We start from the raw sequence: 13,957 nt of genomic DNA, 5'->3' as shown, positions 1-13,957 counted from the left end.
GCTTTCTCCAAAATGAAACTTTTTGTCTTAAGCTGAGGGACTGTTTCCAACATGTCCTTGATTGTGAAACCACTGGAAGGGGCTCTTTGCAGAGCTGCTCCAGTTTGGGCAGTCTTCTCCAATGGCTCAGCACTGTTCTCCATAGAGCATCCAAGCAGAGAGATGCAAGGATGAGTCTTAAATGCAGACTCTGGAAAAGTCTGTGTTGCCTTGATTTCCAGAAACTGGAATACAAATAAAATATAAAACTGGGGATGCCAGTTATTTAACTTCTAGAAAGGACTGTGAAAAAGTGTTTTGAAAGTGTTGAAAGCTGTTCTGCTGACAAAAAACCCCCACCCTGTTATCAGAAATGTTCTCCTTCATAAAATGGTGTTTGCTGATTTACACAAAACTGTTGACCTTTTCTGTATCAAAATGATCAGAAAATTATTAAAATGATCAGTTTTTCTTATTCGTGTTTGGGAGGAGTTTCAGGCTCCTGCTTTATGCTCAAGCTACAAATACAGCCCTGCTCCAGTGCTTCATTACTTGTGTTTCCCACTATCCTGACATTTGGATGGAAAAATAAAAATTCAAATCCACTCAGCAGCTAGAGCAACATTTTAAATGCAAGGCATCTCCTTCATCACGAGCACAGACACACAGAATAATTACCTCAACATTTCACATAATAATGACAAAGAGGGGTTTCTATTCCATGCCAACTTTAAGACAATCAAAGGTGCCTGCAAAATACAGGGATGTTTCTCCTTTGCATCCTTCTATTTGAATGTTAAATTCTTCCGCCACTGTCCCAAACCTGGAAAACACTTCCATACCTATAAGCAAATGCTCAACTTCTACTCAGTGGGAACAGGACCCAGAGTGAGGGACCCAGTCCTTATCCAAGCATGTGCTTTCCTGCTCTCTCAAACCAAGGTCTTCTGCAGGTATTTCACAAATCTAAGTGTAGGAGGGTCCGATTCAAAATCAGTGGAAGTTTTTCTCCAACTCTGGGCAGTGATCCAATCCTGAAAAAGCCCCATTTAAAAAAAAAAAAAAAAAGCAACTGTCCCACAGAAATCAATGGGAATAAGGCACTCAACTTTTGCAGATGAAATACCCTGTTGTGACCCATTCTAATTCCTCCACTTCTTGCATAAGGATCTCTCAGTTTGGCTTCTTCCAAAACAAAGACATGTTTCAAAGTATGCTTTGCATGGACAGGAATTGATAACAACCTCTCACACATTCATGCGTTTTTTTCCTCTCGTTGCTCTTGCAGAAAAAGGACAGGAAAAATCTTTTTAAAGTACAGAGTACAAAATCCCTCTCCTACCTAGAAACTATTATATAAAACTCACAACCTGGTGATTTGAGAGAGCGCTCTGAAAACACTCTTTTGCCATTTGTCACTGGTTTATCTTCTTTTTCTCCCCATTCTTTCCAGTTTCAGCTGGAAGGGCAGCAGCTGTGCTTAGTTGGAAGCAAAACCATTTTACTTAGAACCTCTTCAAATTGCAAGGATGTTGACTGATGGTATTCTGCTATTCACAAAATGTCAGCCCATTACTATATGCAACACACTGTAACATGGTATGACCTCATGTACAAATGTCAGAAGCTTGTTCATGAAAACAAAGAAAGTGTAAATCAGCAGTCTGCTAGCTCATCTCTCCTCCCTTTCCATATAACTGGTCTAAGCAGGCAGTTAACTTAGCAGAACAAAATTAATGAAATAGTCTGACTGAAATACTAACGGAGATAATACATGAACTGGCAAAATTTCTACAAAGCTGAAGTTACAACTGAATTGTGGGTGACAGACTGCAGGAGTTGTAGGACCATCTCAGATTTGTGCTTGGGAATTTAATAACCATTTTTGTTAAAGATACGTGTTTCCAATGTTTTGAAAATCCGGCTGCAAAATGATTTTTTTACTTTGACCTGTTGCTCTTCTATACGCACTGTTAACCTTCCCGTAAAATTTCTGGATTAACAATACATAAGTCTTCACACAGATCTTTAAAAAATTAGTTATGGGCTTGCTCCAGGAGTTATTAAGTGAAGTTTTACAGTCTGCATTATATAGCAAGTAAGATTAGATGATCTTAGTGTTCCCTTCTAGACCTAAAATCTATGAACATGTATTCTTAGAAAGAAAACAAGTCTCAGAATGGTTAACCCTTCAACTTCAGAAAGGGAAGGAGTAAAATATGATTATTTTTTTTATTTAAAACGTGCACTAGAGTTGTCTTTAGTAAGTGGCAATGCCTAAGCCTGCAGAAACATATCACCAGGCTTCATGCAAAGCAGTCAGGCATTGTACAGAAAGTTCAGCCCAATAAACAATGCAGAAATGCATAAGAACGTGTCTTTTGTATGAGACAGCACACACAGCATGGGCAGTCAGTACTTTGGGGGAATGGACAGGCAGGATCCACCACTCACAGCCTACTGGCTGACTCGGCACTCACACAGATGACAATAAAGAGGCAAAAAACGTCAAACCTTCTGAGGAGCTGTGAAAAGCACCAGAAGAAAAATGTCACAGGAGTGTAAATCATCCACTAACAGCCTGAGAATATCATTTTGTCTGTAGATGGAAAAAGAGCAGTCATCTCCTCCAAGAACATGCATAACGAAAAAGAAGATGCTTCTAAGAAGCCCACTAAATGGGTACGGTCCTGCCCACATGTTCAAGTTTCTCACAAAAAATATTGGTGCTTCTTTCACCCACTAGCTCCCTGCTATGGAAAAACACTTCTTCAGAGTCTGGAAAATGCTGTTTGATCTCAGTAAATTACATCTCACTGCTTGTCGGTTTCTGATTGATGGTGTAACTTAGGGAACAATATCTGTGTGTGGAATACTGTCTGGAGAAGCAGTCAGGGATTATTGAAAATACAGTATTTATGCAGTTTAAAAATCAGTGGCACATTACGCACAACTTTTTTCTGGAGTGATGAAAAATTACTGAAGTGCATTTGGGAACAAAGGGTATAAGGTCTTTTGTCTATTTGTAAGAACACTCGACTGGTAAGACTTCTTAGTGAGTTAGTAGTGATGGATGCAAGAAAAAGCGTCAACCGCAGTTGAGCATAAAGCCAACTGCTTCTCCAACCAATGAGCAGAAAGGAAGACGTCAATGTTCAGTGGTGGTCAGAGAAGAGGGAAGAAAATAAAACTGAAGAAAAGAGCAGGAAAATGAACCAAGGATCACTGATTTCTCTAAGCCATTTAAAACTACTGGAGAAGGTGGAAAAGTCTAAGGTTTCATCACATCACGTGTTGTTTCTTCATCTATCTGATATGCCACAATTAGTTGGAAAACTTACAGAAACCAGCCGCTCCGAAAGAGCAGCCACTTCCTCAGCATGAATCACTCTGGAGTTACTGAATTCAAAGGCTCATGCTAATTTACATCAGCCACAGGTATGACTTCATACACATCTCACCTTCCAAACCTTCATTTCAGTCCTTAAGGTCCTGTCATGACACAACCACCATATTCTTCACCACAACAGAAATGCAACAGACACCAGGACATCAGCCACAGAAAGGCCATGACTGAAAACAATTACGGAACCTATGCAACATGCATACTTCCATCAGATATAAAGAGAAGAAGATTAATCTCAAAGTATAGAGGCATCAGAGAAGCAAATGAGGATGGATGCTGTTGCCAGTGGTATGACTCTGCACAAACCTAAAAAAAACCACACAAAAATTTGGCAGGTGTAAAGTAAACAAAAAGAAATACTTCCTACAGATGACAAAAAAATTAAACTGCCAAATTCACTGATTGCTACAGAGAGACAAAAAGTGTGAAAAGCTTATGGAAGGGTTAACTCAATTCACGCAGTGCAGGTCTACCGCTTGTAACTGAAACGATGGCTCAGAGGTAATCAACAGCTCAGGACACCTTTGAATGCTGTAGGAGTGTGAGGATTTTGGACACACAAAGCAGGATCACCCTACTCTTTCTCTGTTCCTCTTCTTATTGTCCTAGCATCAGTTACTGTCCTGTTCCAGGGATAGCGAAGCAGCTCAATGGAGCTGGTCTACTCCAGGAGGGCCATGTTAACACCTGTATGTGCACTCCACCTGCTACCGGAGCAAGGGAACAAGGAAGTGAGAGAGAAACGTCAAAACCACAGGGTAAATTCACCAACTCATTCCTGGTAATTATTGCAGATTACAGCAATCCTTAGGAGAGCCAAGAAACACTGGATATGAAAAGAAAAATGTATCTGCAGTAGTTTTAAATAAAGTAACGTGGTGTGATGAGTTTGAAAGCAAACAAGGAAGCAAGTCTGCAAAGGACTTTACAACATGGCTGTGATGAAGGAATCGTTCCTGCACATGGTTCAGAAAGAAGAGGACAGCAAAGGCTCAGTGGGAGCCTTGTGGAAAAAAACATGGACAGTATTTCTGAGAAGACAGGAAAGATAATTCTGTGGTCGGGGCCAAGATAATTTTTTGTTGCTGTGAGGGAGCCAGGTGGTGAGCACCAAAGACTGCACCTCGAGTGACCCTTTGTACAACATAGAGACACACACCGGAGCAGAAAGGTACGACTAACTGCACTCCTGAACCACGAGACTTCTGAAGTATGAGCTTGCACTACTGCACAGCAGCAGCCTTACACTGCCACCCCACAACAAGCGTTCCAGAAAACGGCCATCATCTTGTAAACACCTACTTTCCAATGCCGGGGTTCCTTCCCACCCATACCTCCTGGGTGCCTGCCCCAAGGCAAGGCGGTCCCAGACACCCCCGTGGGTGCACTTACCTCTTGCTTTCGACTCCGAGTAGGAGGGGGTGTCCTCAGAGGTCAGGATTTGGGGGAGACAGGTGGGAGCGCCAACCCCCTGCCCCAGGTAGGAAGCAGGTGGGTAGTAGGAGCACATGCGGTACTGGGAGCTGACAGCATGGCGGCCCTCCATGCCCTTCACCTGTCGGAGAGAAAAGTGCAACAGCAGCCTGTGAAAGCTGAGCCCTGGATCCAGCCTGGCCTCCCAATGGATGGTTTATCCTACCCAAGGTGAAGCCACATCTGGCACATAAGCATGTACCCTTCACTGCAAGGAGCTTCCTGGCAAGTCCCCCGCTTACGGCACAGAGAACAGCACAGCAAGCTTTCTAGACCCCTTCAACTGCATGCATCTGGCCAGCATCAGGGGTAAAGTGTCCATCCAGTCCCTACACTCCCCACAGAGACTAACCCATTTCAGACTCGTGGTAACTGCTCTGCCAGGGACCTACGGGGTGGCTAAGAAGGACAGTCCTACAGACCCGACTCACTTGGGACACGCTCCATGGTATCTGAGCAGTGACACGTGCACACGAACACTATGCTTTTACAACCCAGCGAGATGGGAAGAATATTCTCCTGATTTACCCCGAGAAACCAAGTTGTGGACAGACTACACAGGAAGCCTGTAGGGGAGCCACAGCTGGACACCAGCCAGCAGGTCCACTGTGTCAGCACTGTGTCCACCAGACAACCCCTTTGCCCTCCTGCAGCCTGCAGCAAAGTTGGCAGCACTCAGAAATCAAAGTTTATCCTACTCCAGTGCCCTCAAACCATCCAAACTGACCTTTTTAAATTTTTGTCTTACCAAAGAACTACCACCTACTATTACTTGTTCCAAAGCCCTAGAAGGTAAGGTGGCTACAGTGGTCCAAGCAATGTTTTTTTCAGCAGGACAGGTAACATTACCTGGTGTCCGGGCAGAGAAGTTTTGCACCAGGTATTAAAGGTAGCAGTGCCAACAGAAACACATATCCTCAGTTATGCCATTAGATGTTGCCTTCGCAAGCAGAAGTGCCTGACAGCCTTTTCAGCCACATCTCACCTCGGTTAGAGGAGCTCTGCCCGTCGCATTGCGGTCCCCTCGGGTCCCAGCCAGCCATGCGCGGAGCCCCGCTCCTCGACCCTTCCTGGGCTGCGATGCTCACACGCAGGCAGCAGCGGAGGCAGGGGGTGAACCTGCTGTCCCATACAGCTGCTCCACACCAGCAGATCCCCCAGGCTCTAGTCCTGGCTGAAGGAACCACTGGCACCTCCCAGCGAAGCAGCCAGAATGCAGTCACTCCTTGTTTTCCAAGGGTCCCCCCCTTAATAATTGGATATTCATTTTAGTATGCCTAGCTGGAAACAATGTGGCCCGAGTTGCATAAAATCCTACTGGTGGTCTCTGAGACAGAGGGCAACATCCCACTTTCCATGTGGAGCCAGGGTGGCAGCGAGACTACGTGCTGCGAGAGAGAGCGGTGGCTGTTGACAAGAAGCAAAGCGCACCTCTGCCCATCTTCTGACAGCAGCACAGTTGCACGTATTTGCACATGTACTGAGGGACCAGCAGAACATGCTCTTAGCCTGTGAAAGTATGAGTTCTTCTGTTATAAATTAAAGCAATACTTAAAAGGTGATTTTTCTACCACCCTCTGCATGCAGAAAAAGGCTAACATGCACCAAAGTTTCACTCATGATAAACAGTAAATTGTTCTTAAAAAAATTAAATATGCCATCCCAAGGAATCCTGAACTCGAAAGAGACACTGACATCCCCTCTGCTGTTCTGAAAAAGGGCTGTCTCCTCTGGGAAACAGACATCTGTGCTTTGCACAGACTCCCTCAACAAAACCCAGGTTGCCTCTGCCCTGAAATTATGGATTGGCAATACAAACTGCCAAAAAGCTCAGTCCACAGGCCGTGCTGAACCTGCGCGTCCGCAAAGCTCAACAACTCTAGAAGTACTGGGGGAAAAAAAGTTCGCAAACTTCTCTCTGCCTGCTGTTTCACACACACCATCTTCCTTCCCTTGGTGGGGCAGCATCTGCGGTCCTCACATCTCCACCTCTCCCTTCGGCAAGTGCGCATGTACGCACATGCAACGGAGAAAAGGGTGCCTGCAGGAGACAGCACTATTGCAGCCGTACCAAAATGGGGGGATCAACTCCCCGGCACCAAAACGACCACGTGCATGTTTCCTCTCCCTGTAGAGTGGACGCAGTGACCCGTTTCCCTTCAAACCTTTTCTAAGTGTTTTTCCTCCGTTTCTTAAAAAAACAGCTCACCTAAAATCTCTGGATGCAATGAATTATTACTACTATTATTATTAGTGTGTGGTAGCTGGCTAGCAAGAGACATGTTTTATAATCTTATTACCCACACCACGTCTATGAACCACAGTTCGACCGACAGCCAAAGGCTTGGCTCTGCAAAGAATATGCTGTGTATTAACCGCTGAAGAAAATCTAAAAGCTTTTGGTTTTGTTTTATTAAACTGTTTAGAATACACACCGCAGTAAATCTGAACCATAAGGTTTCCTTTTTATAGCGCTTAGCAATCCTATTTTACAGTAACAATAAAAAAACAACCAGTCATAAAAATTCTGGACCTTAGCGCTACATTAAAAAGGGGGCTCAGGCGATCATTACCCCATGAGAAAGGGCATTTGCTCCTGCAGCTCTGGAGACTCCTTCCACATTTTTGGGTGCCAGAAAGAGTGACAAAAACAGGCCTGGGGAAGCCCTGGATTATTTGGGTTATTTCTAATCCGGGGCAGTCCAGCCTTCCAAATGCTGCAGCCAGGTAGCAGGTTTGGGATCTTTCCCTGGGTCCTGTCCTGGGGGACCGCTGCGGCCATGCAGGCATCACAGGAGATGCCGGCCCCTCTCGTGTCTCCTCCTGCTTCCCTCACCCCTTCCAGCCCTACAGCAAGGCCAAGACAGACATAGGGCTGGGACGGTTCCACAAGCCACTCCGGTCTGTATCACTGCAGGATACGTGCCGTAAGAATAAGGCATGTTTTGGGGTGAGGGAGTGCTGTGGAAGGTAAGGGCACATACTTGCTCTCTGCAGAGAGCAAGTTGAGCTCCTGACTGGAACACCTGAGCTGCTCACTTACAGTGCATCCCCTTCCAGCCACACATCGCTCGTGCCCTGCCCCAGCTGCGGGATCGATTCACCAAGTGCCTCACTGACTTCGGGGGGAGACACAGATCATCGGAGACGCACATTTAGCCTATTACAGGTTCCCCTAAATTGTGCAACACAGCACACTCCCAGTAACTTTTCAAAGGATGTACTGCAAGCAGCAGTGGGATGCTTATAACTCATGAACAAGTAAATATGGCCTGATTAAAAGACCATGTACACAGTGGAAATTCTTCCCCTGTTCCCTTGTGAAGCCAATACAGGGAACCAAGAGGCAGCTACAGCTCGTCCACAAACAGGCAAGCTGGAAGCCAGATTTGTCTGTCACTGAGCACAGCAGTCAGTGCAGCCCTACAGCAGTGTCCAACAGTGACAGAGTATGCAGCAAAAGCCAGGGAAGCATCAAGAAAATGCTCTTGCATCAGTTCAGACCATCCCTACGAACTTCCCAACAGCTGGTGGAACAGCAACATAAAGCCCAGCTCCTCCTTCCAAGCTCCTGGAAGCATCTGCACAACCTCTACACATCTTCTTCATGGAGGAAGAGCCGAGGAGAGGAGGTGGCCAAACCAGAGACAGAAAAGCGGCAAGGCAGACACAAGTAGTGGCTCAGTTCTCCTTACAGCTTCAGAGACTAGAAAATGGTCCTGCCCTTCCCAGATGATTTATTCAGACAAAACATCACCCAGGTAATTCTTTTATTTGCAGAAGCTGCCATCCACAAGCTCCCTACGAGCAAGCCAGCATTACTCTTAGCAGCGCCTTCACATTTTGCAGCTGATCCTGACTATGGAGCTTATTCCCATGTAAGAGGAGGCTGCGGATGGTAATCCTGGGTGACGAGGGCTGCAAAAAATTCAGAGCAAGAGAAGAGATCAAAGTACTGTCCTTCGGCTCTGCCTCTGGTGCGCCACCTGATCTCGGCCAAATCACTTTACCTAGGCTTTCTATCTGCCTCACCCATAGCTGCCTTAAAACAAAAACAGTAACTATGGAAACACCAGAGAAACTCTGTTGTAAGTTTTAACATAACCTCCTCCTTCTGCTTTGATCTTAAAAATAAAGCCAGCTTCAGGGGGCATCAAATCGCATTTATGTGTCGTTGTTTGCAAACAACAGAATTCACAGGTTGTTTTTTTTGGCATGAGGCGAGAAGGTATCCACTGGGCACTGGAGTGGAAATCCAGGCATCAGGAATCTCCACTCTTTCACCTGTGTGCTGTGTGACTGTGGGCAAGTTATTTAACACTTCCCTGCCTCAGTTTCCCCAGCTGCAAAGCAGGGCTGCAGCAACTCTCCCATATTGCAATGCTACTGCCCATGAGCTGACCCCTCACAACTACTGCTGCACTCGCGCTGCCCAAGGTGGCTTTGTTTCATTCCTAAAACCAGCTAAGCATATTTTCCAGCATGAGGGAAAAACGAGTCTATGATACCCTGCCTTGACTTTGATTCTAGCACTGAAAATACGAGAGACATCTATATCTGTCCCTCCTTGATAGACAAACTTAATTAACCTTTGCTATTCTGTTCCAACCTATTCTTTTAGACAAAGGCAGTGACCCATAAACAATATGTTACCATCAGAATCTCAACTGCGGTGACACCTAGAGATATAGCCCTATCAGCAGTATCGGAAAATAAACCGCTTAGATTAGCTCCTCCAAGAAATATGGATTGCATTCATGTCACACATGAGCTGTCAGAAACATTAGGATACTTTTAGCATAAATCTGTAGTGTGAAGGGTATGTTATGAATACAGTATATAATACACTGCTTACACATAAAATTGGGATTGTGTTGGGTGACTTGGACAATGTGCATGTATTTACACACAAACACACACAGAGCCACACATATATTTTCCACATTTTATACCTATTTCTGGAGAGTTAGACTGCACATTTCTGTAAGAAGGCCAGGCTTATTGGAGGAAAAACTACTGGAGGAAAACTGTGCCAGAAACTAGAAACAGGTTGTGGAAGTTGAAAAGAGCAATCTTTTTTACTAGCAAGCAGTTATTCTTAAGAGTTCAAATTGTTAGCTGCCCCATCATGGCCACACTTTTCTGGATTTAGTAAAAGACAATTATGTATGTTAGCTACTTTTAAAGAAATTCTTAAAAACCAGTTTCCTACCTCAGCAATGTAATATATATTCACTTCCAAATGGTAAACATAATTCCCATATCAGAAAGTGAGTTAAAATTTCTCAGTCTGACTCTCACCAATACTTATTTCAGGTTTTTGCTCTGAACTGGTTTAAAGGAAAGAACAAAAATGTTGAGGTTTTGGAAGTGAGAATACTAGTTTGCCAAGCTACATAGACAGAAAGAAAGAACGACAGAAAGACAGAACGACAGAAAGACAGAACGACAGACAGAAAGACAGACAGACAGACAGAAAGACAGACAGACAGAAAGACAGACAGACAGAAAGACAGACAGACAGAAAGACAGACAGACAGAAAGACAGACAGACAGAAAGACAGACAGACAGAAAGACAGACAGACAGAAAGACAGACAGACAGAAAGACAGACAGACAGAAAGACAGACAGACAGAAAGACAGACAGACAGAAAGACAGACAGAAAGAAAGACAGACAGACCCCCCCTCGGAACATGAAACAGAAATTACATGGAATTCTGAAATTTTCATTTATCCAAAATCTCCTGGCCAGCCTTAACCTTTCTGCAGGAGTTTGGATCCCTAGAGTTAGAGCAGGATCCCTGGAGTTAGAGTAACAAAGGAAACACAGCCACTGGTCCCCAGACGTAGGGGCACACTCTGCATTTGCAGATTTTTAATGGTAGGGCTGCAGGAACCAGAAGAGTTCTAACACTTTTGGGGGAGGATGCCAACTCACAAGGAGTCCCGATTATCCTTATGCTTCGGGTCACACACCAGCAGTTTCATTGCCAGCTTGGAGAATTACAACTGATTACACGCAGACGTGTCCATCCAGGTTTTACTTTTGTTGCGGTAGAAAAGACCGCGGTCAACCCATCATTTTCCAGTTGCTGTCCCTAAGCCGGTTGCAGTGAGACCAGTTTCAGAAGCGCCAACTTCCACTGTATAACAACATGCTCTGACTTGCAGTACTAACATTGGCAAACTCATTTAACTGTTAATTGGATTGAATGCACATAAATTGCTGGTGTAATGAACATTTATGAGAGCTTCAAGGGAGGGTCCAGATGCTCACACAGAACTGGAGTGAAAGGAGATGCATGGTGACCACCACATCTGCTACATTTCCTCTCTGACCTAAGCTTGTTTTTTCTTCAGGCACAACACCAGACATACCTGATTATCTGCCTTAGAGCTGGCAAAAGCAGCAGAATATAAATGACTGAAGGTGTCTGGACCACAACTATCATCTTCATTATGCTGATCAAATCATGATGGATACAGCTTCTGGGATAACTGTATACAAATGAACAAAACCTACACAGAAATATCAAAAAAAATTGCACCTCTATGAATCCACTCAAGTACACAAGCCTCTGCAAAGAACAAAGACTAATGAAATCTGACATTAATCTACATTAAAGATTCAGTGATTCAGTTTATTTGCCAAGGCTCAATGATGCATTAATCCTCATCCCATCCCACACACACTCACACGTTTCCTCCCTGGCTTTTCTCCCTTGCTCCCTAAATTCTGAAACAGCAGACAGCTGGGCTGCTCAAGGCCTTGTCTGCATCCAGAAGTTATCTTTAAGTACGCAATTCTCCTTGCATGGTTACAGTTGTTCCAGGACAAGCCAGCCTCCACCACCGGAGCCTGGAAATGGCAGGAGGCTTGTCTACACTGCTGAAGCTAGGATACCTTCCGGCGAGCACACCGGCGGCTTATACCAACAAAGAAACCCTCCTGTGGGCTCACAGCTTAGCAAACTGCCCTGATTTGGTCACAGCGGGCATTGCACAGCTATCATTTTGATAAAGAAGCAAAAATCAAAAACCTTGGTCAAAACACTTATAAGCACTACCAGTCACACAAGCAGACTCACTTGTACTGGAAGACTGGTTAAGGAAGCCTGTGCATGTAAAAATTAAACCCAGTCATGTACAGCCCAACAAAAATCCAGCTAGATACGTAGATACAGGTAGATACAGCTACGTGTTTCCTTTGGAGAGAATCAGCCTGCATAAGTCTGCCAGCAAAACCCCCTGAAGGTGTGAGCAAGGTCCGATTCCTCCTTGTGGATCATGCTTTGAAAATCTCCTGTAGTTCCTTACCATGAGTGACAGAGAAACTCATTCATCCTTCTCCATTTAACACTGTATTTCAGTGATTTTCCCTTGCTGGTAACGTTCCATGAGCAGAATCGATGTTTAACCACATGCAGCAGCTGAGAGTTCGTTCCCCTCACAACAAACCCATCTTCAGTGCCACACAGTGTTTTACAACCTCAGCATCACTGCACCCACTGCCATCAAGCATTATCTAGCCTAGCTCTCACTGTAAAACTTTTTATGATTATTTGTGCAATGTTATGCTGTCATAACAGTATGCAAACCCCCTGATTCGTAACTCTTCCAGCAATAACAATCCTTCTTGCAGATCAGCCCCTGAGAAACAGCTTGTAAGTTACATGATGCTGACCTTGAACTGCACTCTGCCCTACTGAACAGGGGAGGTGGGTCCTGGTTTTAGCCCATTTAGAAGCTGGGGAGATGTCACTTCTGCAGGCAGAAAGCAATACCTCTAGTCTCTCTGCACAGACATCTCACCAGAACAACACCAAGAGATACCAAAAGGTTTGGCTGGGAGACATTAAAATCTTAGGTAAGGTAAATCACTAAATTCTCATGGAGGTGAATGGAACCATGCAATACATTCTACAAGCTGGGAATGAACACCCAGTGCTTGGAGCCTGCTGGTGGAAGGAAAATGGTCCTTTTTGACAACAACCACCTCCTCTTTCCTTAATCACCTCTCTGGTACCTCACTAATTTGAGGGGCACTTAAGCAGTAGTTTGTTACAGATTCTGCAGGGCTTCGAGAGAAAAATCCATGGAAAACACACTATTGCTTTTATTTCTTTAAGGGATGTCAAAGGTCCCACAAGAAACAGGCAATCCCACAGTGAGACAACGGACCCTCTAGGCCAAGAATTCTTACACATACAGTCTAGTTTCAAATGACAGTACGTGACAACAGAACTGAGAGGACACCACCATCATTCCAAGGTTTAACGTATTTTAACATACCTTCATGTATCTCTTCCTCAAACACTATGTGCTAGGATAGTCAATATCTGTAATTTACTCTCCTTTTTTCCAAGCACGTGAAAACACTTGCTGAAGGAAGGGTAATTAGCAGCCTGCAAGAACATTATTTTCACAAGTCGAATGTTGCTGCCCCTCATTTGCATTGTGACCGTGTCTCCAAGCATCAGCTCTGCAGTAGGCTCCTACAAGCTAGGTACTGCAAAAGCTTCAGAAGAAGTAACTTTCTCTCTGAAGTACTCTGTTACGACATACCAGATTAACCCAATTAACCAAAATGAAAAAGCTAAAAAAGCAGTGGCACTTCACCTCATTACCACGCACAAAATCCTATTCCCAGCTTGCCCTGACTAATTCTCCCCCTGGTCTGGCGATGAAGTTCAGCAGCTAGAGAGGACGCTATCAACTAATGTAACTGAAAAGGTGTACCTCCATGTATTTGATGGTGATTGCAGCGAAGCCCATCAGCACACTGAGAGAAGAAAGCTCTCGTGGTGTGGGCTCACACAGCAGAAGGAAGGGAGTCAGCTCTTTTTCCCATACAGCTGTACTCATGGTGGAGAAGGGACATGGAACAGTACTAAATGCTGACTGCTGTCAAGCCATGATCTTAAAATTTATGGACCTGCCTGCTGTTGCCCCAGGAGGCCCCCACATTTTCAGAAGGACCCATCCATGAAAAAAGTGTCTAATGACATGAAAGCCTCACTGAAGGTGACGTAGACTGCTACAGTATTTGTGATCACCCCGATCCTAGTTCCAGCTCTTTGGTATCATAAGTTAAAAT

The 13,957-nt window shown here is 44.7% G+C and overlaps 1 protein-coding gene across 1 annotated transcript in view; it reads right to left on the bottom strand.

Annotated features, from left to right (window-relative positions):
- DMRT1 (doublesex and mab-3 related transcription factor 1) overlaps positions 1–13,957 on the bottom strand; it is a 60,922-nt gene that overhangs the window by 24,958 nt on the left and 22,007 nt on the right. Inside the window, exon 4 of the mRNA XM_009884315.1 lies at positions 4,720–4,940. Within this exon, the coding sequence (XP_009882617.1) occupies positions 4,720–4,940 (221 nt within the window). The remainder of the gene's footprint in view (positions 1–4,719; positions 4,941–13,957) is intronic.

The sequence above is a fragment of the Charadrius vociferus genome, unplaced genomic scaffold, assembly GCF_000708025.1.
Source record: "Charadrius vociferus isolate BGI_N301 unplaced genomic scaffold, ASM70802v2 scaffold183, whole genome shotgun sequence".
Taxonomy (NCBI): Eukaryota; Metazoa; Chordata; class Aves; order Charadriiformes; family Charadriidae; genus Charadrius; species Charadrius vociferus.
The sequence above is the reverse complement of the archived record's forward strand: the minus strand, read 5'-3'. Positions and strand labels throughout refer to the sequence as shown.